General features: G+C 40.5%; 3 protein-coding genes across 6 annotated transcripts; all 3 read left to right on the forward strand.

Moving 5' to 3' along the window:
* The first annotated feature begins 820 nt into the window (after positions 1–820).
* On the forward strand, positions 821–13,474 carry LOC148886439 (sodium/hydrogen exchanger 6-like). Its single transcript, XM_089016497.1, has 16 exons — positions 821–1,156; positions 2,880–3,079; positions 3,284–3,361; positions 3,471–3,547; positions 3,628–3,740; positions 5,322–5,427; positions 6,706–6,847; positions 6,977–7,082; positions 7,165–7,253; positions 7,356–7,469; positions 8,127–8,238; positions 9,278–9,431; positions 9,512–9,542; positions 9,606–9,694; positions 10,474–10,579; positions 10,884–13,474. The coding sequence occupies exons 1-16, from the start codon at positions 877–879 to the stop codon at positions 11,184–11,186; spliced, it is 2,100 nt and encodes a 699-aa protein (XP_088872623.1). The 5' UTR covers positions 821–876; the 3' UTR covers positions 11,187–13,474.
* Positions 13,475–14,477: 1,003 nt separating this feature from the next.
* Positions 14,478–21,704, forward strand: fhl1b (four and a half LIM domains 1b). Of its 2 annotated transcripts, none has more exons than XM_089016749.1 (6): positions 14,478–14,612; positions 18,622–18,788; positions 18,852–19,026; positions 19,864–20,033; positions 20,103–20,289; positions 21,247–21,704. In XM_089016749.1, exons 2-6 carry the CDS (start codon positions 18,633–18,635, stop codon positions 21,396–21,398), a joined length of 840 nt encoding a protein of 279 aa, XP_088872875.1. In that variant the 5' UTR covers positions 14,478–14,612; positions 18,622–18,632; the 3' UTR covers positions 21,399–21,704. The 2 variants fall into 2 exon arrangements, with proteins under 2 accessions (XP_088872875.1, XP_088872877.1); XM_089016751.1 differs by having other exon boundaries at positions 14,497–14,651.
* Positions 21,705–22,261: 557 nt separating this feature from the next.
* LOC148886441 (adhesion G protein-coupled receptor G6-like) lies at positions 22,262–25,774 on the forward strand. 3 transcript variants are annotated; one of them, XM_089017674.1, is made up of 7 exons: positions 22,262–22,727; positions 23,155–23,293; positions 23,583–23,790; positions 24,027–24,204; positions 24,302–24,403; positions 24,478–24,621; positions 25,428–25,774. In XM_089017674.1, exons 3-7 carry the CDS (start codon positions 23,749–23,751, stop codon positions 25,772–25,774), a joined length of 813 nt encoding a protein of 270 aa, XP_088873800.1. In that variant the 5' UTR covers positions 22,262–22,727; positions 23,155–23,293; positions 23,583–23,748. The 3 variants fall into 3 exon arrangements, with proteins under 3 accessions (XP_088873800.1, XP_088873801.1, XP_088873802.1); XM_089017675.1 differs by having other exon boundaries at positions 23,583–24,204; positions 25,428–25,550; positions 25,627–25,738; XM_089017676.1 differs by having other exon boundaries at positions 23,583–24,204; positions 25,424–25,550.
* The last annotated feature ends 1,870 nt before the right edge of the window (positions 25,775–27,644 follow it).

Raw genomic sequence — 27,644 nt, forward strand, 5'->3', positions numbered from 1 at the left:
GGTACTATCGATATAACCGATATCGATATAACGAGACTTTACTGTAATTAGATATATTTTTTCTCACTAGAGTTTTATATATATATATATATATATATATATATATATATATATATATATATATATATATATATATATATATATATATATATATAGTGGGGGCGGCCTGGTAGTCGAGTGGTGAGCACACCGGCTTCACAGTGCAGAGGTCGCGGGTTCGCGTCCCGGTCCGGCCTCCCTGCGTGGAGCTTGCATGCTCTCCCCGGACCCGCGTGGGCCCTCTCCGGGTCCTCCGGTTTCCTCCCACACTCCAAAAACATGCATGGCATGGCAGGCAGATTGACCACTCCAAATTGTCCCTAGGTGTGAGTGTGAAAGTGACTGTTGTATGTCTTTGTGTGCCCTGTGATTGGCTGGCAACCAATTCGGGGTGTCCCCCGCCTCGTGCCTGAAGACAGCTGAGATAGGCTCCAGCAACCCCCGCGACCCTAATGAGGAATAAGCGGTACGGAAAATGAGATGAGATATATATAGTGAAAATAAACTATCCATATAATACAAGTATGGATTATGATGATGATTATTATATGACAATGGAATCAAGCCCTGCCACCTCATTGATAAATACAATGCAATCAACACCACCATTCAATGGATTTCAAAGCATATTTATGTTTATTTGTAGCTGATGTTCAATGTTATGTCTTAATTCTATTTTTATATCAGATACGTTTCGTCTTATTTTCAATAACCGGAAAAACCTTTGTTTTGACATCAGCCCGGAAATGGAATCCGTTTGTTGTGGTCTGTCACGTGGAATTTGCGCTTTACCTGATACTACAACTGTCGCTGGCCAGTGCAAACACTAGCGACACAATGGCGTCTAAGCAATTAAGCCCCCTTCTATACGTCAAACACCCGACGGTGTTGTGGTCGCTGCCGTTCGCCTTGCTGTCCTTCGTCCTCGTCGGGAGAGGAGAAGGCAACGCAATGGACAACGTCGCAACCGAGAGGCTGGCTGAGGAAAGCCACCGCCAAGACAGTGCCAACCTGCTTATATTCATCATGCTTCTGACGCTCACCATTCTCACTATATGGCTCTTCAAGCACAGGCGCTTTAGGTTCTTGCACGAAACGGGACTCGCTATGATCTATGGTAAGAACACCGGTCTCCAGCGAACCGCCCATTGACACCGTGCAGCGACCATGCTAAACAGCGAAGGCCATCGTTTAGCATCCAGTTAGCTGCACTAAGCTAATTTGACAGCTTGCAGTACTGTACAGTACATTGGTTCATGGACTGACCCCTGAATTGAAATGAATGGAAATGCCTTCAACTTGTTCCCTCCATAACCATTCACCCCCATAAGAATGCACCCAACAACACTCTACATGATGCTTTCTAATACACAGTACAAAATTAGAGTGAAAACACCTACAAGTAACATTGTGGTAACAATTAAATGAAAACTGACTCCACCAGGGGTAAGCTCTGAGACTCTTATTCACTGTGGTGATGGACAGGCTGACTGACGATGTTAGACAAGAATCTCCTTGGACCATGATGTTGTCAGATGACCTTGTGATCTGTAGCGAGAACAGGGAACATGTGGGGCAGAAACTAGAAATGTGGAGCTATGCCCTGGAAAGGAGAGGAATGAAGATCAGTCGCAACAAGACGGAATATATGTGTGTGAATGAGAGGGATCCAAGTGCAAGAGTGATGCTACAGGGAGAAGAGATAAAGAAGGTGGAGGATTTTAAGTACTTGGGGTCAACTGTCCAGAGCAATGGAGAGTGTGGAAAAGAGGTGAAGAAGCGTGTGCAGGCAGGATGGATCGGCTGGAGAAAAATGTCAGGTGTGATGTGTCATAGAAGGGTTTCAGCTAGGATGAAAGGAAAGCTGTATAAAACGGTGGTCAGACCAGCCATGATTGGATTGGATTGGATTTGCCTTTATTAGTCTGATGTATGATGTAGTATGATGCTTGGACTGGAGACAATGCCACTGAAGAAAAGACAGGAAGCAGAGCTGGAGGTAGCAGAGCTGAAGATGTTGTGGTTTTCTTTGGGAGTGACCAGGTTGGATAGGATCAGGAATGAGTATATCAAAGGGACAACTCATATTAGAGGCTTTGGGGAAAGTCAGAGAGGCCAGACTGAGATGGTTTGGACATGTCCAGAGGAGAGAGAGTTACTATATCGCAAGAGGGACGCTGAGCCTTGAACTGCCTGGCAGGAGACCGAGAGGACGACCGAAGAGGAGGTTTATGGATATTGTCAAAGAGGACATGAAGGTAGCTGGTGTGAGAGAAGAGAATGCACAAAACTGAGTTAGATGGAGGACATCGATTCGCTGTGGCGACCCCTGAAGGGAAAAACCAAAAGAAGAAGAAAAATTCAATGAAAACTAACAAGTATGGTGGTAACTGATTTCAAGATGGCGGCGCGTGAACACGCAGCGGCTTCTCTCTCTCCCGGCAAATTTGTGTTTTCGTGTTTATTATGTTTGTTAAAGTCATTATAAGTGCCTTGCATGCTGAGTCCAAGGGGACAGTAATTTCATCTGTGCTGTATGTCATGCATTTTAGCATATTTGACAAGCAAGCTGACTTTGATTTTGATCATGCCTTCTACATATTTTTGCACTGTTACTTAAACGGGTACACTATTTGGCATTTGTAATGTAAAACATGTCAAAGCCCCAATATTTATATGAAACACGTTTCTCGGCCGTGAATATACAAAATAACTGCTATTTCTCTAAAACCTGGAACAATTGTCCTTTATATGCAAATAGATGGTGGCCTATCTTTACTAATAATTGATTTGCAGACAAACTTTAAACACCATTTAACTCATTCTCTCCTTTTTGGAAGGCCTTCTGGTGGGAGTGATCCTGAGGTTTGGCGTCCATGTGCCCCCAAGCATGAGCGACGTGGTCCAGGGCTGCGCGGTCAATGCCAGTCCTGCCACCCTGTTAGTGAATGTCAGTGGACGATTCTACGAGTACACGCTGAAGGGCGAAGTCAGCCGCGGCAAAGGACACCAAGTGCAGGATGACGAAATGTTGCGAAAGGCAAGGCGGCATGTGTCATCATGGTTGACAACCGGAAAACAATAACAATAAGAAATAGAAAAAATAAATATGATATCATCAGTTACTACTGCAAGTCAACGACGTACATAAAAATCTGAATTTGTTAAAACCTTTTGTAAGAACTGCAGAAAGGTTGTACAAAAATGGCTACAATTCAATTTATCATCTGCTACATTTCTTCAGGTTACTTTTGACCCAGAAGTCTTTTTCAACATTTTGCTGCCGCCAATCATCTTTCACGCTGGCTACAGTCTAAAACGGGTAAGCTGATCTAAAGCACAATTGTGAAAAGTTAACTGTTTTAACTGTGTTCTAATATAGCAGGTTCTATATATTTTAACAAATGTTTGCCCTCGTTCGTCTCTGTCAGAGGCATTTTTTCCGCAACATTGGCTCCATTCTGGCCTATGCTTTTGTGGGAACTGTTATATCCTGTTTTATTATTGGGTAAGTGGTCTATTCACATCCATATGCTGGAACTGCAATGAACCTCCCAGTGTCTGATAGCTTGCCCTAATGGCCCCCAGGCTCATCATGTACGGATTTGTGTCCTTCATGAAAGTAGTGGGCCAGCTTGGGGGAGATTTTTACTTCACCGACTGCCTCTTCTTCGGGGCTATCGTATCAGCGACAGACCCAGGTACAACACTGGCATTAACCCACTTCCAGACGATGTACAAACATGTGTCCATTCCACTGCCAGGGTTTTTGTCATTGTCACTTGAATTTCAGGACTCACAGAATATTGAGTTTTAGGACTACATGAACATTCGATGCAGCGTAAGAAAACATAGACTCTCTTGTTTCATCAGAAAAAAAGTTAATTCCTAAATTACATGGAGTTATCTGAGCTTGAAATGAGGGTGGCTGTCCAAAATACAATGTAATACATACATATTGGTTTATATAGTGCTGAACAACAGCTGAAGCTGGAACAAAGCGCTAACATGGGAAACAAGGGGAATGCTGCCCCCTTTTGGAAGGGAGAAAACATTGCCAGAGGTCTGCCCAGCGCTTTATCGGCACCCATGTAAGGAAAAACAAAACCCAAACTATTTCGGGAATGGTGCTCTGTCATATTTTCAATTCCAGAATAAATTGGTGAATGGCAGTGAATGAGTTGAAAAAAATCACTACGGCATCATGATTTTTTTTATGCCCCTCAAGGTCAATCAAGATGCTGATTGACTTTTTGGTTGTTTACATTTAAAAACACATTTGTCAAAAAGGAAAATCAGATGAATAAATTAGTTAGCAGCTCACACGTTTTACATCATAAAACCTTTGTGAATGGTACATGGATTGTTTTAAAGGACAACCGACGTCACTTTTTTGTTTCCTGACACCAGAAAAACGTTTTATAGCATCTAAAATACCCAAAACACGCAGTATGATATTTTTATTCAAATGCAAAACACCAATAAAAATGACTTAAAGTGTCCAAAATCTGCAAAGAATTGAGCTCCGAATTGGGCATTTTCAGAAAGTCCCGCCCCCAGTTCGTGACGTCACGCCAATACTTCTTGCATTGCTGGAGAATCAAAACAATTACTTTCGGAGAATATGCTTTCTTGTTACACATCCAGTTATGAATATCATTCAAATAGTTCGAAAGATGAAAGCATACATGTTTGCAATCGATTAAAGAATTTATTCCGTGCCATTTTGAGGCAACATTGGGGGGAAATGTCTCACCCAAAAAGAGGCAGAAAATGGCCACCGACCTCCTGTGAGGAATGAATCAGCCCATTTCCACAGGCTGATAAATTCCTTATATGGAGCCTTCTTCTGGCTCTTTCTGGTGCAACACGAGGCTTTCAGACCAAACAAGCATTGACGTGATGGAAGGACTGCTACAATGTGTCCTTTTTTTCGGTCAGGGGCGTTTCTTCAGCGATGTCACGTACGGATTCGTCACCGACTCAAAAACAAGACTTCCGGAATATTCCGCGCGAGTCTTAAAACGTAAAATATAGCTATATGCGGTGGAATCTTTGTAAAATACGCTCAGTAGAAGTCATTTGAAGCCATTTTACAAATTATGGACACAACTTGTCCGGAGACGTCGGTTGTCCTTTAAGGGATATTTTCCCATTTTCAACTGTCATATAAATAAAAGGTGAACAAGAGGTCTTGATGTATCAGTACAGAGTCAAAGAGTGAATACTAATACTTGTATTGCTCTGGGGGAAAAAAAACCTTCTAACTCTTTTTGTTGCAGTAACGGTGCTTGCCATTTTCAATGAGCTGAAGGTAGACGTGGACCTGTACGCTTTACTTTTTGGGGAGAGTGTGCTCAATGATGCCGTGGCCATCGTCCTCTCATCGTAAGTATTCTTGACACCTGACTGGGAGATAAAAAAAATCAAAACAAATTTCCAGAATCCCCCCCCCACCTATTTGCAAAATTATCTACAGATAAGCAATTTACTAACATAAGTTCCTGTCATTTCACCGCTGGCATTCCATTCATCCGTCTGTGTCGCTCATCGCCTACCCGTACGTATGCATGCAGTGTTGTTCTCCGCTTGGAGAAGCAGAGTAGGCGGGTGGCTGGAATTGTGCGGCCCGAGGGCGAGAAGGAATGGCTGAGGAAGAACCAGACAATCGTTCCTCGGTTTGTGGGTTGGGTTTTGTGTTTGGTTGAGGTGGCATATTGGGGATCCACAAAATGAGTCATTAGGTGTCTCCTCAAAAAGTGCACACAACTTTTTGTGTACTAAAAAGTACAAGGCATTTCTTTTTTGAAGGCCGCCTAAAATTGGTAGGAGACAAAATTGTTAAAGCTGTCACGGGAGGAGTCTCTATTTGTCTACTTTGTAATTTGCAATTCTTATCAATAATTTAGTGTCGCTGGAGGCAGAGCTAATTGTTTACTGCTTAAGTTTCCAGAAGTGACATATTACGGTCACGTAATAATGATGCATTATGGCTATAGGCACTTCGATTTAAATGTTTGCTCGAGAATTTTTCTGTTTGTTTTTGCTTTGCTTAAAACAAAAAAAAACATGTTTATGTTAAAGGCACCATAAATGTTTGCTCAATATTTTTATTTATTTATTTTGACTTTGGTTATTTTTTTTTCAAAAGGGCGTCACAAATGTGGAAATCAAATTAAGTTCAGAAAATTCAGAATATACCTACTGTGTTTAATTGTGGTAAGGACACCACACAAAAAATTATATGCAGCAATCAATCGCAGAGTTATTCTAACATGTTATGAGCATTTGTGTTTTAAATGTTGTTTGACTGCTCCTTGAAATTTCATGTGCTTTTAGAATAGCATCATTGCCCCGTGCATGGCAGTTGTTTCCACTATTTGAGGAAATCTCCCAAACTCAAAAAAATATCTGCACTTTCTTTTGGCCAAACTCCAGTTAGTTTTTGATTTCTTTTTTCACTACACAGGGCTCCTTGGTTTACCGTGCTCCCATCTTCAAACGAAAACCCCACGCATGCTTTAAACTGACTCAAATCTGTTTCAATCACCATTCATCAGATATTCATAGAGTTCAGATTGATATGATGTCGGCCCATCTCCATATTCCATCGTGGTTCTTGCCTTCCTTGATTCTTTCTAAGGGTGTGTACATTTTTGGTATCAGCTCCATTGTGGCCTATCAGCCTACGGGGGACAACAGTCACAGCTTTGAGGCCATGGCCATGCTCAAATCCTTTGGCGTCTTCCTGGGCGTCTTCAGCGGATCGTTTGCTCTTGGCGTGGCCACCGGTGTGGTGACGGCGCTTATATCCTTTTTGTTGACTGATTATTAACGCACGTTTGATGCTGAGAGCAACTTTATTAAAAATGTCTGGATTTCCGTTGCATATTATCTTCTGGTTACTGATTTCTTTTTTTCTTTAACTATCCATCACGTGACCAAGTTTACCAAGTTGAGGGACTTCCCCTTGCTGGAGACGGCACTGTTTTTCCTCATGTCCTGGAGCACCTTCCTTCTGGCCGAGGCTTGCGGCTTTACTGGTACCACATTCGAATCATTGTTGAATTATTTTTAAATGATGATAAACTGTCACGTCATGTTCTGAATGTGCCCCAAAATCAGGCGTGGTTGCCGTGCTGTTTTGCGGGATCACTCAGGCTCACTACACCTACAATAATCTCTCTCGTGACTCACAGGACCGAACCAAACAGGTAAGCGCCAACTGGGTCATGCCATTCCACAAAGAATGCCAACAGACATCATGTCCCAAGACGTCTCATCGTGTTCTCGTTTGACTCTCTGTCACAACGCAGTTATTTGAGCTGCTCAACTTTCTGGCTGAGAATTTCATCTTCTCCTACATGGGCCTGACGCTGTTCTCCTTCCAGTCGCACATCTTCAACCCTTTGTTCATCGTTGGAGCTTTTGTATCCTTCACTTTGCTCATTGTCAGAGATTTTCAGGGCTTTTTATTCGGAATGTGCATTTCCGTCATCCCCAAAAAGTCCCAGAAAAAGGATTTAGATTATTGTGACATAAGCAACGTTAGTAATATTAGCAATGAGGTTGATTTAATAACATTAAAATAACATTTGCTATCTATTAGCTATTTGGCTGGATAGTTAGCTATCTACCTATCTATCTATTAGCGAACTAGCTACTTTTCTAGCTATTTGAGTTACTTCCGGGTTGAGTGAACGCTGGCGCATGTGGCTGCCGCTGTTCAGCCACTGAAAAACTTACCCTGTGACTGCATAGTGACCTTGAGTGTTTTGAAAGGCACTTTTAAATGAAATGTATTATTATTAGTAGTATCCGATATAATTAGAAAAGGCCTACTCTTGATCAAACAAATCCGGTTGTCTTGAGCTTATTTTGTTATTGCATTGCCATGACAAACATCCCACATGAATAACCTGTCTCAAGGGAATCTGAATTGTATCACTTAACCCATGCAGTGTGTCAATTTTTGCATGTACGTCGATATATCCGTAGCAATTTCGTTCCCCGTCATTTACCCCTTCGGCATGCCTCCCTCACTATTCAGCCATGGCGCTTTGCCCTTCACCAAAATTTTTCTGTAGGTCGCAGTGTTCTTGGGCAGGGCGGCAAACATTTACCCATTGTCCTTCCTGCTCAACCTTGGCCGCAAGAACAAGATCGGCTCAAATTTCCAACATGTCATGATGTTTGCAGGTAGGTTATAATTCACTGGTCCCTCGCCACTGGCCATTTGGCATTGGTCCGCCGACAAATAAAACAGGTGGGGATTATAGCCGTTATCTTCCTGTTTTCTGCAGCTCAGATGTGGTGGGACGTGGGAAGCAGTCTACTTATTAGCCTTGATATCCAGTTTAATGTCCATATAATACAATTCATATTGATTTATATAGTGCTTGAACAACAGCTGAAACTGTAACAAAGCGCTTAACCTGGACATGGAGGAAAAGGTTTTTTCCGCCGTCATCTGTACTTAACATGGACAATTATCATATACTGTACAGGAAGTAAAGCCCATGTACAAGTACTTTGTGCTTTTGAGTAGCAGCGCACTAGTAGAAGGAGTATCCTTTATATGTAGCGTTTATTTATTTTTTTCAATTACTGGTACACGACTACTGGGTTCCAAATTTTTACTAGTGGTAAAAGACACATGATCTGTCTCTACCTCTTTTCCCCAACAGAGGGAAGTGTTGTGTAAGCTTTTGGATGACGGGGTGGTTTAAAAAACGGCATTTCAAGTCTACTGTGCTCAATTTATGAATACCTTTGAGGTTGTTTGTTCATTTACACGTTACACACATTCATATTCTTTGATGCAACGGACCACAAATTACTCTACTTTTAATATGACTTGACGGATCAACATTTAAACTCTCCTAGATATTTATTCAGATTTATTCTCAGCATTTGTGGGTTTAATATTGTGAGCGTTTTTACAACAGTTCTCCCGCGAGTTGAATTTGTTTCGGAATGGTGGTTTAGATCGAATGCTATCACAGCCTGTAGGTACTGGTGCAGGTCAGTAAATTTGAATATGGAACCATATAAAGTTCATATAAAAAAACCTGAAGAAAAATACTTTTCAGGGGGTAAATTCCTTTCCCCCTTAAATCGTGAATCTGTATCCTGAGTTTTACTTTTTAAATTGAGCTGCCAAATAAAATAAAGTTTAGTACGATATTGAAATTTATTGAGTTGTACCTATTTTTACACTAATTCTTACCCACTGAAGGACTGCGTGGGGCGATGACATTCGCCCTGTCCATCCGGGACACGGCCACTTACGCCCGCCAAATGATGTTCTCCACCACCTTGCTGATCGTCTTCTTCACTGTGTGGATCTGCGGAGGCGGCACCATGCCAATGTTGTCCTTCATGAGCATTCCGTAAGTGATGCTGCCGACCTGATTTATTTGTCTGTTTTATTCAACAGTCACCTTACTGTGTTTTTATCCCACCCCCTCAGTGTCGGTGTAGACTCTGATCAGGACCACTCGGTAAGTATTACAGGTTGAAGTCAGAAGTAAAAAAACATGCGGCGTAATGTTCTACTTTTCAAGAGTTCCGGAGTGCTGGATGGCTCACAAAGGAGGAACACGAAGCATGAGAGCGCCTGGCCGTTCAGGATCTGGTACAACTTTGATCACAAGTATCCTTTTGATGTGGATGTGCACTGTGGAATTTTCACATTTATTTTTTTCAATTCTGATTTAATACCCCAAGTGGAAATTCAATTTACAGCGCTATTCATAGTATTTGCGAGAGACCCATAGAGAGCCACATCACACAGGTTTGAGACATATGATTTATCAATCAAACAGACTTTAGTTGGAATGAAATTTTCCGACATAAAATGCAACACAAAGTACTTTGCATGGTAAAAATCAAGCGTGTCCCACCACTCCTCCACACAGACACGGTGATGTAACGATTAGTGGTATATGGCTGGCTTCCATAGGAAACAATATCTCAAATTGTTGTCTGCATTCAGGTCATCGTGTGTCACAGAGATAAGCTTTGTCTAGGCAGACGAAAGGATGTTCATGTCATACTTCCAGATGCCATCACCATGAGAGATGAGATGAGACAACCTTTATTTGTGTCACATTGGAGAAATTCTCAATTTACAGCAGCAAAGTTCGAAAAGACAGAGCAAAGAAGAAAGAATAAATAGAAAAACCAATATAGGAGCTGCTGTAAATGTAAAGGCAGCCACTTTTGCGGCGCCATCTTGAAATAAAAATAATATAATATAACACAAAAATAGTTAAATATTAAAGGCTTGAAATTCATCCCTGATGAACACCAAATCTTATTTCATTGAGTCCGAAGCTGTGTACGTCTTACCAATCACAATAGTTCTGTCTGTGTGGTAGAAAAAAAAAAAACGCTTGACACTTGTTCAAGGACTTAACACCTTTCGTGCAGCTACCTGAAACCCCTCTTGACGCATAGCGGCCCCCCTCTCACCGCTACTCTGCCCGCCTGTTGCGGACCACTGGCCCGGTGCCTCACCAGCCCGCAAGCATATGAGGTTTGAACTTTAACAATATTATTTAATAACACCTTGGAAAAGGTGTGTCCGAGAAGATTGTTAAAATGACCGTGAGTTTGAACATGTTATAGCTTGACTTTTGGATTGAACATGCTTGAAATGTTAACATGAGCCAATTTTATATACTGAATTTAAATACCTGCTTAAACTACTAATGACTTGTGTAATTGTCAGCATATTCACAATCCAGGAGAATGATCAGAATGCTTGTCATTAGCCACAAATACTTTGTTTACCTACATGTCATAAATGAACAAATTGTATGTGTTTTTCCACACTCTAGAACGAAGGGCCCCTCCACGACGACGACTCCGACTTCATTCTGAACGACGCCAGCATCAGCTCCATGTACGCCGACGTCACCGTCAGCACGGACGGCTCGGGCTCCAGCGGCATCAAGCGCCATCGCCTGTCCGCCGGCGACGAAGGCCTGGATCACGAATTGGCGCTGGCCGACCGCGAGGTGGCCATCCGGGGCACCCGCCTGGTCCTACCGATGAACGACGCGGCCGATCCCCCGACCACCGTCACCCTGCCTCCTCCGCCCTCCCCGCCCCAGTCAGACCCCCATCGGCACAGACTCTAAGGAAAGGTTTGCACTGGCGAGTTGCGGCTTTTTGTCGTCATTATTGAAAATGCCACTTGGTTGATTTTGTCTCCATCTTTGAAGGGCAGCGGCTGTAGTCACGTGACCGGACTGTAAGTCCTGCAGGCTATTATAGCCGTCGTATAAGAAGTCATGTTCGGGCCGCGGCTATTTTTATTTGACTGTCGTGTATCTTCTGTTATTTCCCGACCATTTTTCCAAAGCCGACATGTTGTTTTTCTCGTCGGGCCTTTCTTAGCCACATTTTATTTGACTACAATTTATTTTTCTTTTTATTTTGATGGCTTTCAATTGAACAAACTCAGCCCTTTTTTTTAAACAGCTCTCCTGTTTTTCTCGTGTTATTTGATCTTTCTCATGAGCAGTATTCTTATAGTAGTCACCATCTGGCTGACAAATGAACACTCTTTGTCTATCCTGCTAAAACATTTGATGCACTTCACGTGCACGCACGTTTTTTAGGTGGTTTGCTTTTCTTGCTCCGCAGACTCTACATCTGTTTTGCTGCTATTAAGAGAGCATGACTAATCTACTTAGTAATGAAAATGATTTATAGAGAAAAAAAATAGTCTGCATAAATACTTACGGTCACGTAATTACAGCCACTGTCTTGAATTTGAAAGTTTGGGATAATCATTTGCTTTCACTGTTTCTCGTCACTTAAAATATTCACGTGGACAGGTCTGCGTCCGGCTTTACAAGTAGCGTTCCGTGACGGTATCCTTGAAGGTGAAAGCGCCACAGGCAAGTTCAGGTAACACGGGTGGATGACGAGTCAATGGTTAGCGACGTCTGAGCTGCACGAGAACTTATTACTTCCATACTTTCTGAAAAGAGATTTTAGCATGTAGTTCATTCACATGCGTAATTTATTTATTTATTTATTTGTTCTTTCGTCTTATTTCTTCATGAGGATTTGTTTATAGAAGTAAGACAACTCGGCGGCGAGGCGCACCGTGACCGAGTCATCCACGTGAGATACGCTGTACAAATGTTGAGAGAGGAGGCCGGGGTGCTAAATTTCCACCCACAGTTTCTTAACTGTGTGTAAAAAAATAATATTGTTTCTGTGATATAGCAAAGCTGCTTCTTACAGCAAGCGCTTCCCCGATGAACATCATTTACAAGGTTGCGGCCGAGGGGAATGGGTCGTGGGGGGGTTCTGCTATTCTGACTGATGAACCACACACGCTGTGTTTTGCAAATTCAAGTGCCTAAAATGTAAATTAAACTCCTCTATTGGTTAGTACATTTCATTTGTACAATCAGTTGATCGTTCTGTCTGATTGACACTAAATGCACCAATTGATGTTGACTACTAACAGTGCACGTGATTTATTTCCTTTGTAGATGTAACGTGAGTGAACAATATGTCATCAGAACTACGAATATTGTACATCAGTGTCCAGTTTACGCAATTGTCAAATATACTGTAATTGTCCTTGGAATTTTAAAACGGTGGAACCTCCAAAATTAAACGCCCCTGAAGTAGGAAAATTGAGTTGAAGCAAAAATGTTCTGGAAGTAATCCCGGAGACCCATAACTATTTGTACCGGGCTGTCGTATTTTACAGATTTCTAGAAAGACTACAAACACTGAGCCTGAAAAAAAAGAGCAAGTACAATTTCAGAGTCAAGGGAGCGTATTGCGTTGTTTCAGAGGTTACACTGTAGCGATATAAAAAGGATTTCATTCATTCATCTGCTTTTTGCACATAGGCATCTCTGTAGTTGGTGGACTCAAATTCGTTCTGTCGTGTTTGTGCCGGGCAGGCTGGTCAAACACCGTAAGAGTGTCTCTTGTCTTTAATAGACTGGGTAACTATTTAATCCCTCCAAAATATTTTGTCCTATATCTTTTTAAGCAGTATTCAGAATTCAGCTTTTCTACACAATCATCCACTCAATTTGGATTGCGTGGTACTTGTGATTAAAAGATACAGATTTCATTGATTTCATACTTTTGACATATCGATCACGTTCAACACAATATATTTGCTCTTTGTAGAGCTAGAACACTGGAGTTGGTGAGCACCAAAGGAATGTTTCTTTAAAAAAAATATATGATTTAGTAATTTGACAAGATTTGATTGATTTATTCTTTACTGCTCTCTCATTCTATAATTTTGGTCATCTGTCTGGCAACATTCAAAAATACCAGAAATAAATGTCAAAGACTGTGCATTTTTACTTCTCATCTTGTGAGTTTATTTTGATCGGGTCAGGTAATCCATTCAAACGTGTTTTGCACTGTTTGATTCTCGTCGTAGCTGAACCAATTAATAAAATACAAATAAAAAAATTAACACAAAAATATCTGTGTGATGCAGAACAGTTCACAGCTTCCACATTGCAGGTTGAGAGGATCAACCAAGGCAGTTTCAAATTGATCGAAATACACCCTCTCAAACGGTGAGTATACATAGTTTTGTGATAAAAATCGCACAGATAGGGTCCTATGCACTTAAAATTGTTGTTAACTTGCTAACAAATTTAAAATCTCCTCAGCTAGCATACACCCTCAAAACGATCAGCTTTCAAACATATGTTAACATGGCTTCTGTCCAGAATGCACGTTTCGAAGCTCTATTCACAAAACACTAACAATAATGAGATTTGCTTTTGACGTGTCCTAGATAATTGTAAAATGGAGACTTACACTCATGACGATTCACTTTGACCTCCAATACAAAATAGACATGTCATAGTTAAAAAAAATACACATTGAAACGATTCATTTTAAGATACTACACATTGTCTTCTACATAACATTAATCTTGTTTATTTTCCCCATGTTCACACGTTATAACACTTTCTAGGTCGTTTCATCAGCTTTGTAACAAGGTTAAGAAGCTGAGCAGCATTGAGACTGAGAAGTTAATGCATCTGTTTCATAGTTCTCAAGTTCTGAGGTACTAAAAATACATGTATTTAATGTTTTTTACGTAATATTTTTAACAGGTATGTAATTAGTAAATGTATGGCAATGCATTGTACAGTAACCTTCCCAAGTTATGCATTTGTGAGTACTGTATCAAACCTCTCAAAATGGAGGACACTGATTCGGTGTGGCGACCCCTTGAAGGGAAAATCCGAAAGGAAAAGAAGTACAGTAATGTGTTTTTTTGGGGGGAATCTTGTATCATACACACTGTATACGCTACAACGACACGCACACGCACACACACTGTATTTTGAAAGTTCTGTTGTCGGAAGTTTTATTTTGAAATTCGTCACTAAAAATCTGGTCTCGGCTTGGTTGTTTATGTCCAGCAGACGAAGCCACCAGACGTGTTTACGGAGCAGCCGGAGTTGCGTCGTGAAGACTCAGTGCCCCCACGCACCCCCTCCTCTTCGACTCCAGTTTTACGCTCATCCGCGGCCACGCGACTCGACCTTCACCTGGTAAGATGGAGGACCGGGAAAAATCATTGTTCTTAACTTGTGAGTTAACGCACATAGTGTTATTTAAATGTATGCGCTATTTTGCATAAACGTCTCAACCGTACCCATGTGTGTTTGATATCTGCTGTGTAACATTAGGAATTTATAATGAGAAATTGCACACATACATTGTCCGGGAATAATCAATCGTGCTTTGATCATGATGATGATAAACTCATTGTCACGCATCTGCTTTTTATTTATTTATTTCTTAGAAGTTAGCCTTGCGAAAATCTCAAAACTTCAAAGTAAACTTGAGTCTTAAAAGTTGCATGGGGCGTTGTCCCTAAATTATTCCGCGTGTGCATATGTGTGTGTGTGCGTGTGTGCGCGCGCGCGGTCGTCTCCGTGTGTGTTAAAGAGAAACTTTTGGAAGACTTGCAGTCTGTTTCCAGTTAGCAAGTTTCCTATTTTCTTCATTCAGTGATCGAAGTGTTGAGGCCAAAGAAAGGCTCACAAAAGTCAATCAACGTTCCTCTATTGCACTTTATTTTTGTAGACTGGACAAAAGGTAATTTTGGGGAGACTTTTCAAGTTCTTGTCGAAATCCATAATAACCATGCAAATGCAAAATTAAAAAGCAATGCAGTACTACAAATGCATCTTTAAAGTGATGAGTGGATGTTACAATGCGCTGCGGTCATGTCCTTCTTATAGCATGAACATGAATGACTTGCACTGTGGAGAAGCTAGAGTGATACTGTACTGTTCACTTTAAGCCATAAAGCTGGTGCCTGGCCTGTTTGAAAGTTTAAAGAACACTGCCGTAAACTACATCACTTGTCTTGTAAAACTTCAGCCACCTTCTCAGACTTTGTGTAAGAGAATGTGAGCGCTTCTCATTTTATGGGATTTTTATTGGCAAGGATTCACAATGATGATTATGACAAGACAAAGTCAAGGTTAAGTACATTTTCAGCACTTTTAAAGAGCCCTTTTCAAGCTGTTCTGTAGTCTTGAATTAATAAAAGCACGCAGAGTTGATTATAACCCTGTGATTATAGCCACTATGATTAAAAAAAAACATTTCTACCGCATTTTGGCCAAAGCTACTATAAAAAAGTTTACAGAATCAACTAATCAAATACAAAGTGTAAAACATTAATTAATAAAAAAAAATGCGTTTTCTTTATTTAAACTGCCAGATTTTTAGTTTCATTGGCCTGCGTTTGGCATTTTTCTCACATCACGACATTAAGCTCGCAGACTTTTGGCAAAGCTATGTTAAAAAAAAACCCGCGTCATTCTTGAATTTATGTACAATTTTACAATAAAATTCACAACTGTGAATAAGTGACTTGAAGCAAGCAGGCACCCTGATTTTAATGAATTGATTGCTCTGCTGCTGGTTGTTGTTCCCACTATTTAACTCAAGATAACTTACATCCAGACAACACTAAACCATTCCAAGAATCAAGCTTTCTATGGTTAAAAAAAGCCAAGATTTGTCACAGAAAAAAATGTTGACTTGGAACATGAGAGTAGTTTTGCAACCCTAACCAACATCCTCTCCAGGACTCTCACTTGAACATGAGGGTGCATCCAACTTTCTGCTTTAACGCTTAAATCATCCCCTTCTGAAAGAAAACTTTATATATATATATATATATATATATATATATATATATATATATATATATATATATATATATATATATATAGATATATATATATATATATAGATATATATAGATATATATATATATATATATATATATATCATAATTTTTAATAACATTATCAAAATTGTATTTGTGTTTCTATGGAGTCATACATTCACCATGCCAACGCTCTTGCCATGGAGATTTCCTGTTTCGGTGTGTTCCACTACATTCTTGACCGATAAGCTCATGCCAACACGCGGGCCCAACACAGATGTCGTGCAGACAAATGTGAAAAATCCATGATGTCAGATGCCTTGGCGTGGTTGCGAATTTCATGTTGTTGTGCTCGAAGAGGACAACTTCTTCTCAAGTGCACCAACATGTATCCTGTATCAACGTTTACAACCATTCCAAGCCTAAGTAGGAAAATCCAGTCAAGCACATTATTTTCTTGCCACTTAACACTTAATCACTCTTCCAGACAAGCTTGGACCACACAGGCTAGCACACTCACTTGGTGGTTTAGCACATAGCTGCACATGATAACGATCCCTATCTGCTCTTAAATATGTGGTTTAATATGACAAGAAGTGAGGGGGAAAAATGTTAAAACAGGTCAGCTTACGTCACCCGAACATGATTTATTTTTCCCTCCGACCTGTGTGGAATTCCTGGCTGGCTTCCTGTTAGTGAATAGTTCCCATCAGATAGGTGTCTTATTGTTATGCTGGTGGCGCTCAGGTTATTGTATTAACCCGAGTGGCTGCTTTTATGTCTGCAGCTAAGAATTGCTGTTGGTCTGCGCAGTCTAGTGGAGTAATAAAACAACAGGCTTGAGATCCTAAAGCATGATATTTATTTTGTCACCAAATGGGCAAGTTTTAAGAAGTTGTGCGGTGTGATTTATTTCCTGAGTTCCTTCGTAACAAGTCTCTGACATTCTTCAATGGAGGAACACATACAGAGAATAAACAACACTTAAAGTTTGGTTTGCACATATTGCTTCTACACCTATTTTATAATAATAATAATAATAATAATAATAATAATAATAATAATAATAATAATAATAATAATACTATTCATTAAGAATAAGAATACATTTCATTTATAAGCGCCTTTCAAAACTATCAATGACACTTTACAGTCACAGAGTAATTGGACTTTATAATAAACAAAATCATCCATTGATTTTTAAAACTTGGTGTTTAATCCATAACCAAATCTCAACGATAAATATTGTATAGAATAACGTAAAGCACAGTATAAGTAGTAAGACGTGAGATCGTTATGTATTAAAATAAAGGCTAAAATTAAAACACAATAAACGATCTATATTTCTGGTTAACCGAGCCTTTCATTGACATCAATGTTGAATTAATTTCTAGTTAATTTTCAATACCTCGAGTTGGGTTTAGGTAAAGGAATTACACTGCCCTCTGTTGGTAGCAGCTGGTACATACAACAAGAATGACTAAGAAACATGTACAGTATGTATGTACCTTGAAATATGAATTGAAGAACCGGCTAAAAAGTGAAAATAAAAAATAAACACACAGCATTCCAGCACACCGTTTTTGACCTTGTAACCTTTTGGAAACCTGCTACATTCAATTCACACCTTTTTGCGGACGCGCCGAACAGCATTCCATTTTTTTCCTGATTGACAACGACACAGTGCTGCTCGTTATTATTATTGCAAACGTCTATTTCGTCCTCTAGTGGTGATTGGTGGTATTAAATCAAGTTGCGACGTGTTTTAATTCTTGAAGTGCATGACTATCTGACTTTGGGGATTTACATTGTTGTTCTTAATTTCTTTTTGATAGGGTGCGAACATTTTAAATCCTTTTTAAATTACAAAAATTACCGCAGATTAGTTTTAAATGCAGGAATTTCACATGAACTCATTTTTAATGATTTTTTATGTTATTCTTGAATATACATACCTCAAACGCGCATTTCAACGAATCCCTGAGGTGTGTGATGTTTAAGTTGAAAAATTATTGTCTTATAACAAGTCTTATAATATGCAAAAACTAAAATGAAACGTATTCTGTTTTATTTTACTATAATAATAATACTATTATTATTATTATTATACATTTTATTTCTAAGCATCTTTAAAAACTGAACACCTTACAGGCATGGGATAAGACCTTTTTTTCTGCGGGTGAGCAGCGGCATTATCCTTATTTAGTACCACTGCCTTGTGTGTGATTTAAAGTGTAAACAGATTAAATTGCTAAATATGGTTCCTTACTTTTTTTTACATGTCAAAGTTATTTTCAACAGACTTGTAAAGTCACATTTGTGACCAAAAGCCTGACCTGAATGTGTTCTATATATTTTTCTATTTGTTTCAGAGATTAAAAAAATGTCAGCGAGCGTGCATTGTTTCTACTGCCGCGAGGACCTCGGCGGCAGGAGGTTTGTGCGCAATGAGGGTCGTCCCGTTTGCGTGCGCTGCCACACCAAATTCTGCGCCAAAAGCTGCTACGAGTGTCATCGACCCATCTCCGTGGAATCCAAGGTGTTGACACTCAAATTGTGACATTATTATTTGGCACCAGAATGTGACATTAACTCTCATCAGGAGCTGAGCCACAAGGGCCGCTACTGGCATGAGGACTGTTTCCGATGCGCAAAGTGCTACAAGTCACTGGCCAAGGAGCCGTTCACCACCAAAGATGAGCGCATCCTTTGTGGCAAGTGCTGCTCCAGAGAAGAGGCTCCGCGCTGCCATGCCTGCTATAAACCCATACTCGCTGGTAAGCATTTGGTACTCGGGAGTCGCTTCAGCCTTCATCGGAGCTGTCACTACTTCCTGGCTGGGTCAGACGACTAAAAGAGGCTGTCAAAATAACAAGCCTTGGAGTGGCACCATCAACAGGGATGAGGAGTTAGTACAGTGATACCTTGGCTTACAAACTTAATTGGTTCCCAGACAGAGTGTGTAAGTCGAAAAGTATGTATCCCAAAACTCCACATAGGGAGGCCGGACCGGGACACGTACCGGCGAGCTCTGCACTGTGAAGCCGGTGTGCTAAACACTCGACTACCAGGCCGCCCTATGGTATTATAATTAAAGAAATAAAATGTACTGTACAATAAAGTTGTTTTATTTACCTTTATGATGGTCGTTGATGGCTTGGTGGAATGGAGTGTCCGGTTTCCTCAGCATGAAACACTTGATGAGGAACGTAACCTTCTTTCACCATCTTGAGGAATGATCCCTTGTAGGTGCTTTCTCTGTGATAATTTTATGTAGTTCCTCATCAATTTTGTTCTGTTAGCTGGGTTGATAGCTTTTTGCATCAAGTGTCCAGATGGCTTGTGCGAGTTGTTTGTGGAGCCTGATTGATGGGATATTTTAACCTTGCGGACAAAAACAGTCGGCTGCCATTTTGTTGTTAGAAGAACGGGCTCGTTGACGAACGACACATCACACATTGAGGCAGCTCCGTGTACGAAAAAAGTTCGTATGCCAAGGTAAAATGTTCATAAATGGAACATTCGTAAACCGAGAAGTTCGTAAGCCTTGGGGTTCATAAACCGAGGTACCGCTGTATGTGAATCGATGACCTGCATGTCCTCATCATCTCCAGGGACACAGACAGTCGAGTACAAAGGTGACTCGTTCCATGACGATTGTTTCACCTGCTGCCACTGCAAGCGACCAATGGCGTCGCAGAGTTTCGTCGCCAAAGGGAGCGACGTCTACTGCAGCCCCTGCTATGACGGCAAATTTGCAAAGATCTGCGTCTCCTGCGCAAAGGTAATTGAGGTAAAATAGTAGATGTGGGATTCAAAACCGACCTATACCCATACCTTCATTCCTTTTCAGCCCATTATGTCCGGAGGAGTCAACTACCAGGGGAAGCCTTGGCACGGTCACTGCTTCGTGTGTAGCTCCTGCTCCAAGCCTCTGGCCGGGTCCAGCTTCACCACCCACCAGGACCAGGTCTTCTGCGTGGACTGCTACAAAAGCACCGTGGCTAAGAAATGCATCGGCTGCCAAATGGCCATCACAGGTTCCTTCATTATTTTTTGGGCCTGCGTTCATATTTGACTGTGTGTGTTTTTGACAAGATAGATAGATATAGAAAATATGACATTGATAATAGATAATAGACATCGAGCCTCATTCCTGAATTGCTTCAGGTTTTCTTTTCTTGTTCTGGTGCCGATAAAGCACTGGCCATTGCCTCAGGCAATGTTTTCCCTTCCACAAGGGGGCAGCATTTCCCTTTTTTCCATGCTTCAGCTTCAGCTGTTGTTAAAGCGCTATGTAAACCAATATATAAGGATTGCATTGTATTTTGGACAGCCGCCCTCATTTCAAGCTCATATAACTCCAGACCCATATAATTTAGGAATTAATTATTTGTTTTCTAATGAGAGAAGAGAGTCTAAAGTTTCTTACGCTGCATTGAATGTTTATGTCGTCCTAATTCTCAATAATCTGTAAATTTTAGAAAAAAATCTGCAATTTTAGTGACAATGACAAAAACCCTGGCACTGGAATGGACACATTTTTACACGTCTGGCAGTGAATGAGTTAATTCATTATTCAAGTGTATTTTTTCATGAAAATGTTTAATTTTACTTGAGTTCCTCTTAGTTTTGGTTTTTAGTTTTTATAGCAAGTTAAAGAATACCTGGAACATTAAACAGAATGCAAATAAGGATGTTATTAGCTGGCGTGAGAGAAGAGGATGCACAAAACCGTTAGATGAAGGACACTGATTCGCTGTGGCGACCCCTGAAGGGAAAAGCCGGAAGGAAAAGAAGAAGAATGCAAAGAATTATGTGTTGTGGACAGTATTTACTCAAACACCAGATACATTTGTCGGACAAATTACAGCAAATTACTGTTGTAAATTGGAGATGCATTATGTCCCTTGGGGCACCTTTTAATGAGGTTCGACTGTATGTTGCAATGGTCTTTTTGTCTTCTTTTTTTGGGCCAATTTTTCTCTTCCCCTCAGGTTTTGGCAAAGGAGTAAATGTGGTGAGCTACGATGGAGGCTCCTGGCATGAATACTGCTTCAACTGTAAGCAGTGCTCCCTCAATCTGTCTAACAAGCCCTTTATAGCAAAAGGAAGGGACATCCTGTGCTCCGACTGCGGCGACGACTAGAAAACAAGCCAAGTGCTCCTGTCCCGAGGCTGCAAAAGTGTTAGAGATGTCATTTAATTTCATTGACATCTTAACAGCGTTGCAGGGATCGACAAGCTGCTCGATAACATTATCATTGGTGTGTATATATATAATATATATATATATAACAATTATCTATGTATCTATTATTGCGAATATCATGCATTAAATTACGTTAATGAACAGAAACCTACATAACTGAAAAATGGTCTGAGCGAAGTCCATTCGTGTTTATCATATTATTTTTTGCAGTTGGAATATATATATATATATATATATATATATATATATATATATATATATATATATATATATATATATCTCATCTCATCTCATTTTCCGTACCGCTTATTCCTCATTAGGGTCGCGGGGGTTGCTGGAGCCTATCTCAGCTGTCTTCGGGCACGAGGCGGGGGACACCCTGAATTGGTTGCCAGCCAATCGCAGGGCACACAAAGACATACAACAGTCACTCTCACACTCACACCTAGGGACAATTTGGAATGGTCAATCTGCCTGCCATGCATGTTTTTGGAGTGTGGGAGGAAACCGGAGGACCCGGAGAAAACCCACGCGGGTCCGGGGAGAACATGCAAACTCCACACAGGGAGGCCGGACCGGGACGCGAACCGGCGACCTCTGCACTGTGAAGCCGGTGTGCTAACCACTCGACTACCGGGCCGCCCTATATATATATATATATATATATATATATATATATATATATATATATATATATATATATATATATATATATATATATATATATATATATATATATATATATATATATATATATATATATATATATATATATATATATATATATATATATATGTGTGTATGTGTGTGTAAATATATTTTTATATATGATGCTGTCAATCTACTTAACTATCTGCTAGCGAGATCTTTGGCTTCCTCTTGTAATACTGGACTAAATGATTTAACAACGTTATAACTGCATTGTGTTACAGTGGCCTATTATTGTTTTTTTAATCCCATATGCTTTTCAAAGTGTAATCATCACAATTTTTAAAACAATATATGTGACATACTTAGTTGAAGTATTGAATAATTACTTTTCATAACTGTCATTGATTTCTATGTGTGTTTTTAAAGGATTTTTATTGTAATGTTTGAGTGATGTCCAGTATAAAATTTGCATTCAGGATGTGTATCGGTTCCTCTTTATCTCCCTCCCTGCTTCACTCCTATCTCACCCTGTCATTCGAGTACACACTCACACACGTCCCAGTGTTCAAACACCGTCGTTTGCAGTTCGTGTTTGAAAAAGTACCTGTTAACCGGGTAAGTGTCTATTTTCTTACAAGGATTGATCTGTATTAAATTGAACTTTTTCTGTTTATCTGTTATCTGTTTCGATTGAAAAACCAACAAGTATGTGTGTGGGGGGTAAAGGGGGTGGCCCCTCTCTTTCTAGATTCCTGAGATTTTTCAACCTAAAATATTCAAAGCGGTGGTCACAGTGACTTTGCTGAGCAACGCTCCCTTTTCAATGACGGACTATAGACACGCATGCACACACACCGCGATAATACGGTATTTATTAACCCAAAACTGATCAAACGGGCAGAATGTCATCAAATTGAATCTATGTGTAATATGTGTACATAATACATCAAGTTTGAATAATAAAACTATCATGAAGCGATAAAAGTATTGCACTTCCTCCTCAGGTATAATATTACACTGATGTTATATTGTGTGTTTGAAGTACTCATTCAGCAACTCTGCTCAGCCTGTGGGGCAAAGCAGCTGAATTCACCGCTGAGTGTCCACACTGGATATTGAAACCTCAGGTCTTCATCCAGACCTTGGACCAGTTTACCATCTGCCTTCACCTGAAGTTCAAGGTTATTGCCCTTATTGCCCTTGCTAGAATTTTTTTGTTTCAGGCAGTTTTTAAACGAGAACATTCTTTCTCCAAAAATCCCTTATTATTATTCTTTTATCTCTATCCATTTAGCTATCGAGCTATCTATCTAGCTATCTCACTAATTAGCTAGCTAGTTAGCTACAACAACTAGTAATCTAGCCATCTACGTATTTAGCTAGTTAGCTAGCTATCACTCCATTGCTCTATCTCTAGCGATCTATTTAAAGTGGAATTTTTGCATTGTTTTTATTTTTGTGTGTGCCAAGGATGTCTCCAGAGCTCCCGTGGATCAAGCAAATAACTATCTACTGACAGTCATCACCTATGTTAGATGTGCGATCTCCTCACAGTTTTTGGGCATCACTGTTCTGACTTACACAGCTTTTGAGTAAGACGCCAACATCTATAAATGACAAGAAGTTGTCAACGTCTATGTGCCGGCATACATATTCAAGTTTTGTGCCCTTGGGTGGGGTGAGTCTACAAAAAATCAAACAAACTGGAAACTTTCACCATATACCGTACTTTCCGGTGTGTATGACGTGACGTTCTACGTGTCTGTGGTCGCCTATGCTTTGCTGGTGTATCTGTTTAATATCGCCGTGAGTTCAGATTCAGTGCTCTATATAAACAATTGAACAATGAAATGGAATTACATTGACTCAATGATATCACCAAATTGTCAGGTTTTTGTGGTGGTTTTGATCCAGATTCACCACATACGGGCTAATAGCCCCGCCGGAGCCCGCAGTGGACTGATGCAAGATTGTAAAGGGATTGCTACTCTTACTTTGTTACTCGGACTCACCTGGACCGCCGGATTTTTTACACGGGGGCCGGCTCGGATAGTAATGCTCTTCGTATTCTCTCTCCTGAACACCATTCAAGGTAGACAGATACATATTGAATGAAAGATCATGTTCAATGTTAAAATGATGAACCCGCTTTTTTCAGTAATTATGATCTCCTGAATGTTTTTTTGTAGGAATTTTCATCTTTCTCTTCCACTGCCTCATGAAGGAAAATGTCCGAAGACAATGGAGAGTCCACCTCTGCTTTGGCAAGTTTCGCCTTGAAGATCAATCTGGTACGTACACTTCTCTCATGATGGAATGTAACGGTAGACTTGCAAAATACACCGATATGGTTGTTGTTGTGTAGAGTGGAGCCACACTGCATCCGTCGCCGCCAAGCCGATCCCGCATCAACTAAACGCGCCCGTGTCATCGGTGCGTTCTGTGGAGTCTAACTCCACCGAAATCACGACGGCCTTCTCAGGATCATCCTACAAGAGGCCTGACTTAGGTCAGTGGAAACTAGCATAGAAAAACAAGTCTCTGTTGCCTCTTAAAGGACAACCGACACCATTTTTTTGTTTCCGAACTGACATCAGAAAAACGTTTTATAGCATCTAAAATACCCAAAACACACAGCCTGATATTTTTAGTCAAATGCAAAACACCAATAAAAATGACTTAAAGTGTCCCAAAACTACTTCAAAATGACCCCGGAAATGGCGAGTTTCAGAAGGTCCCGCCCCCTTGTTCGTGACGTCACGCCAGGACGTCTTGCCTTGCTCTAGAATCAAAATAATGGCTTAAGATTCGGAAAAGATGCTTTCTTGTTACTCATCTAGTTATGAATATGATTGAAATAGTTCTGAAGAGGAAAGCATCAATGTTTGCAATCGATTAAAGAAGTCCTTCCGTATAAATTCGAGCCATCAGGACTCCAATGTAGCATCCCAGAAAATGCACAAAATGGCGCCCAAGCTCCGTTGAAAATGGGCTGATTTGTCTGCTGGGAATTTGTGTCAACTAGTATCAAATAGTAGTCTTGGTGCAACACACAATGTAAAATACGCTCAGTCGAAGTCATTTGAAGTGATTTTACAAATTATGGACACAACTTGTCCAGAGGCGTCGGTTGTCCTTTAAAACACCTAAACAGGTGTCATTTTTGCTTTTTCTGTCTGTCCCCTCAAGAGAGCATCCATATTCTAGTTGCTCTTTTACAGGCAAAAAAAATCCTTTGCTCTTTACGAAATGCATCACAATGACTCCCTAATGGCTTTTTCTGAAATTGCACATGTATCCCCTGTGCCCAGTCAGCCTCTCTGGGGACTGAGCCGAAGCCCCCCCCCACGAGGACGGTGACCCCACCAACCTGGACAAGCGACACTCAACCCGGCCTCATCGACACCAAACATGGAAATGAGCTATTCCTTCACCTCGGTAATTGTATCATGCCTCGCTATTGTTCTTTGTTTCCATTTAAGTGTCACATAGAAGGCCGCAATTATCAACACAGGAACATCAGGACCAGGGAGGAGTCTGTTGCTAAGCAACTGGTGAGAAGACATTGTTCCTTTGAAGCATATAAACACAGCTGTGATGGAAACCTTCAATTTCACGTTGAATTATATACAATTATCTTCTACGGCTTTGTTTTAGTTTGATAACGGCCTCTCTCGTTTGTGTTCAGTGTACAATGACATTTTTCTGTTTAATGGGAACCTTTACTAATGAGCTCAGTTCATTCTGTGCCCAAGCTTGTAACGAAAATCAAGCGTATTTAATGCACGTGTTGCTGCGCCATTTGGGTTAACCATCAGTTTTAAAGGACAACCGACCCCTCCGGACAAGTTGTGTCCATAATTTGCAAAATCACTTCAAATGGCTTCAACTGAGCACATTTTACAAAGATTCCACCACATATAGCTATATTTTATGTTTTAAGAGTCACGCTGAATATTCAGGAAGTCTTGTCTTGGAGTTGATGACAATGCCCAAAGTGACGTCACATTTGGTACGCACCTGACCGAGAAAGCAACACACAATGCATTTGGGTACTTTCTTTTCACCTGAAAACAGTGTTGATCGCGAAATTAGATGGAAAACTACATAAATAACACGATGGGGAATTGTCGCAGCCAATTGCGGTAACATGCATAAAGAAGGTGTAAATTTACAGACATTTCCAGCGGAAAAATCAGCCCATTTCCAATGTAGCAGAGCAGTCGAGCACCAGCGCAGGCGAACGAGGAAGCTAAGCAGAGTTTGCAATTCTGCACGATGGATAGCGGCAGTTTGATGCATGTATACTCATTTAATCACACTGCATGCTATCTGTAAGCTCACCTGGTCAAAGAGAGCAATCGCCATATTAGTGGAGCAAACCGATCAAACAAACATCCACTTTCCACCGTGTCATTTTTTACTCTGTAGCGTTGACGGAGCTTTCTCTCTCGTCTCAACATCTGATGTTCGTGGGCTTGTTCGAATTGTGGCGGCCTCCTTTGTGTGCGTAAGACCCACCCCTTCTGTCTTCTACCATTGATTTTAACCAATCACGGGTGGCTTTACGGCTCTGATAAGCACTTCATATACTGGTCGAAACGCAGCTTGTGCGCCATCCTGTGCATTTTCTGGGCGCTACATCGGAGACCGGTTTCATCGCTTGCAGACGGCTCGAATTGATACGGAAGGACTTCTTTAATCGATTGCAAACATTTATGCTTTCCTCTTCAGAACTATTTGAATCATATTCATAAATGGATGAGTAACAAGAAAGCATATTTTCCAAATCTGAACTCTCTGAGCCATTGTTTTGATTCTGGAGCAAGGCAGTTTGTGACCCAAAGTGGCATCACTAACAAGGGGGGGGGGGCTTTCTGAATCTCCCCAGTTTCAAGCTCATTTGTGGCAGTTTTGGGACACTAAGTAATTTTTATTGGTGTATTGCATTTGACTAAAAATATCAGCCTGTGTGTTTTAGGTATTTTAGATGCTATGAAAATGTTTTTCTGATGTCAGTTAGGAAACCAAAAAATGGTGTCGGTTGTCCTTTAAAGTGATCCATCACAGCATTGCTAGCTTATTTTAAAAACATGAAGTGGTTTAGTTGAATATGTGTGTGAATCTATGTTTTATTTATGGTTTCAAAATAAACTTGAACTGGATATAGTAATACACAGAATACCAGGAAACACAATTTAAAAAATAGGTACCTCTTAATTTTAGAACATCTTGGAAAGTATGCTGCTGCCATCTAGTGGTGGGAGGTTTAATTTTTTGCTTGAAATGGAAAAGTGTAGCTCATTAACAGTGACAACTCAAAACTCATCGGTTGGGACAATTGTATGTCACAATAAAGTACAACAAGTTTTTTTTTTTTTAATCGATGTTGAAGTACATCTTTCCAACCAAAACCACACTGCCAAATGCTGTGCTTAAGAGATTGTACAGTAAACACAAGAACCATAATGATCTCTGCCAGTTACAATCTCAACATTTTTTCTCCTGAACAGAACGTGAAAGCCTAAATTC

The sequence above is a fragment of the Hippocampus bargibanti genome, linkage group LG16, assembly GCF_051943395.1.
Source record: "Hippocampus bargibanti isolate YZ-2025 linkage group LG16, ASM5194339v1, whole genome shotgun sequence".
NCBI classification, from domain to species: domain Eukaryota; kingdom Metazoa; phylum Chordata; class Actinopteri; order Syngnathiformes; family Syngnathidae; genus Hippocampus; species Hippocampus bargibanti.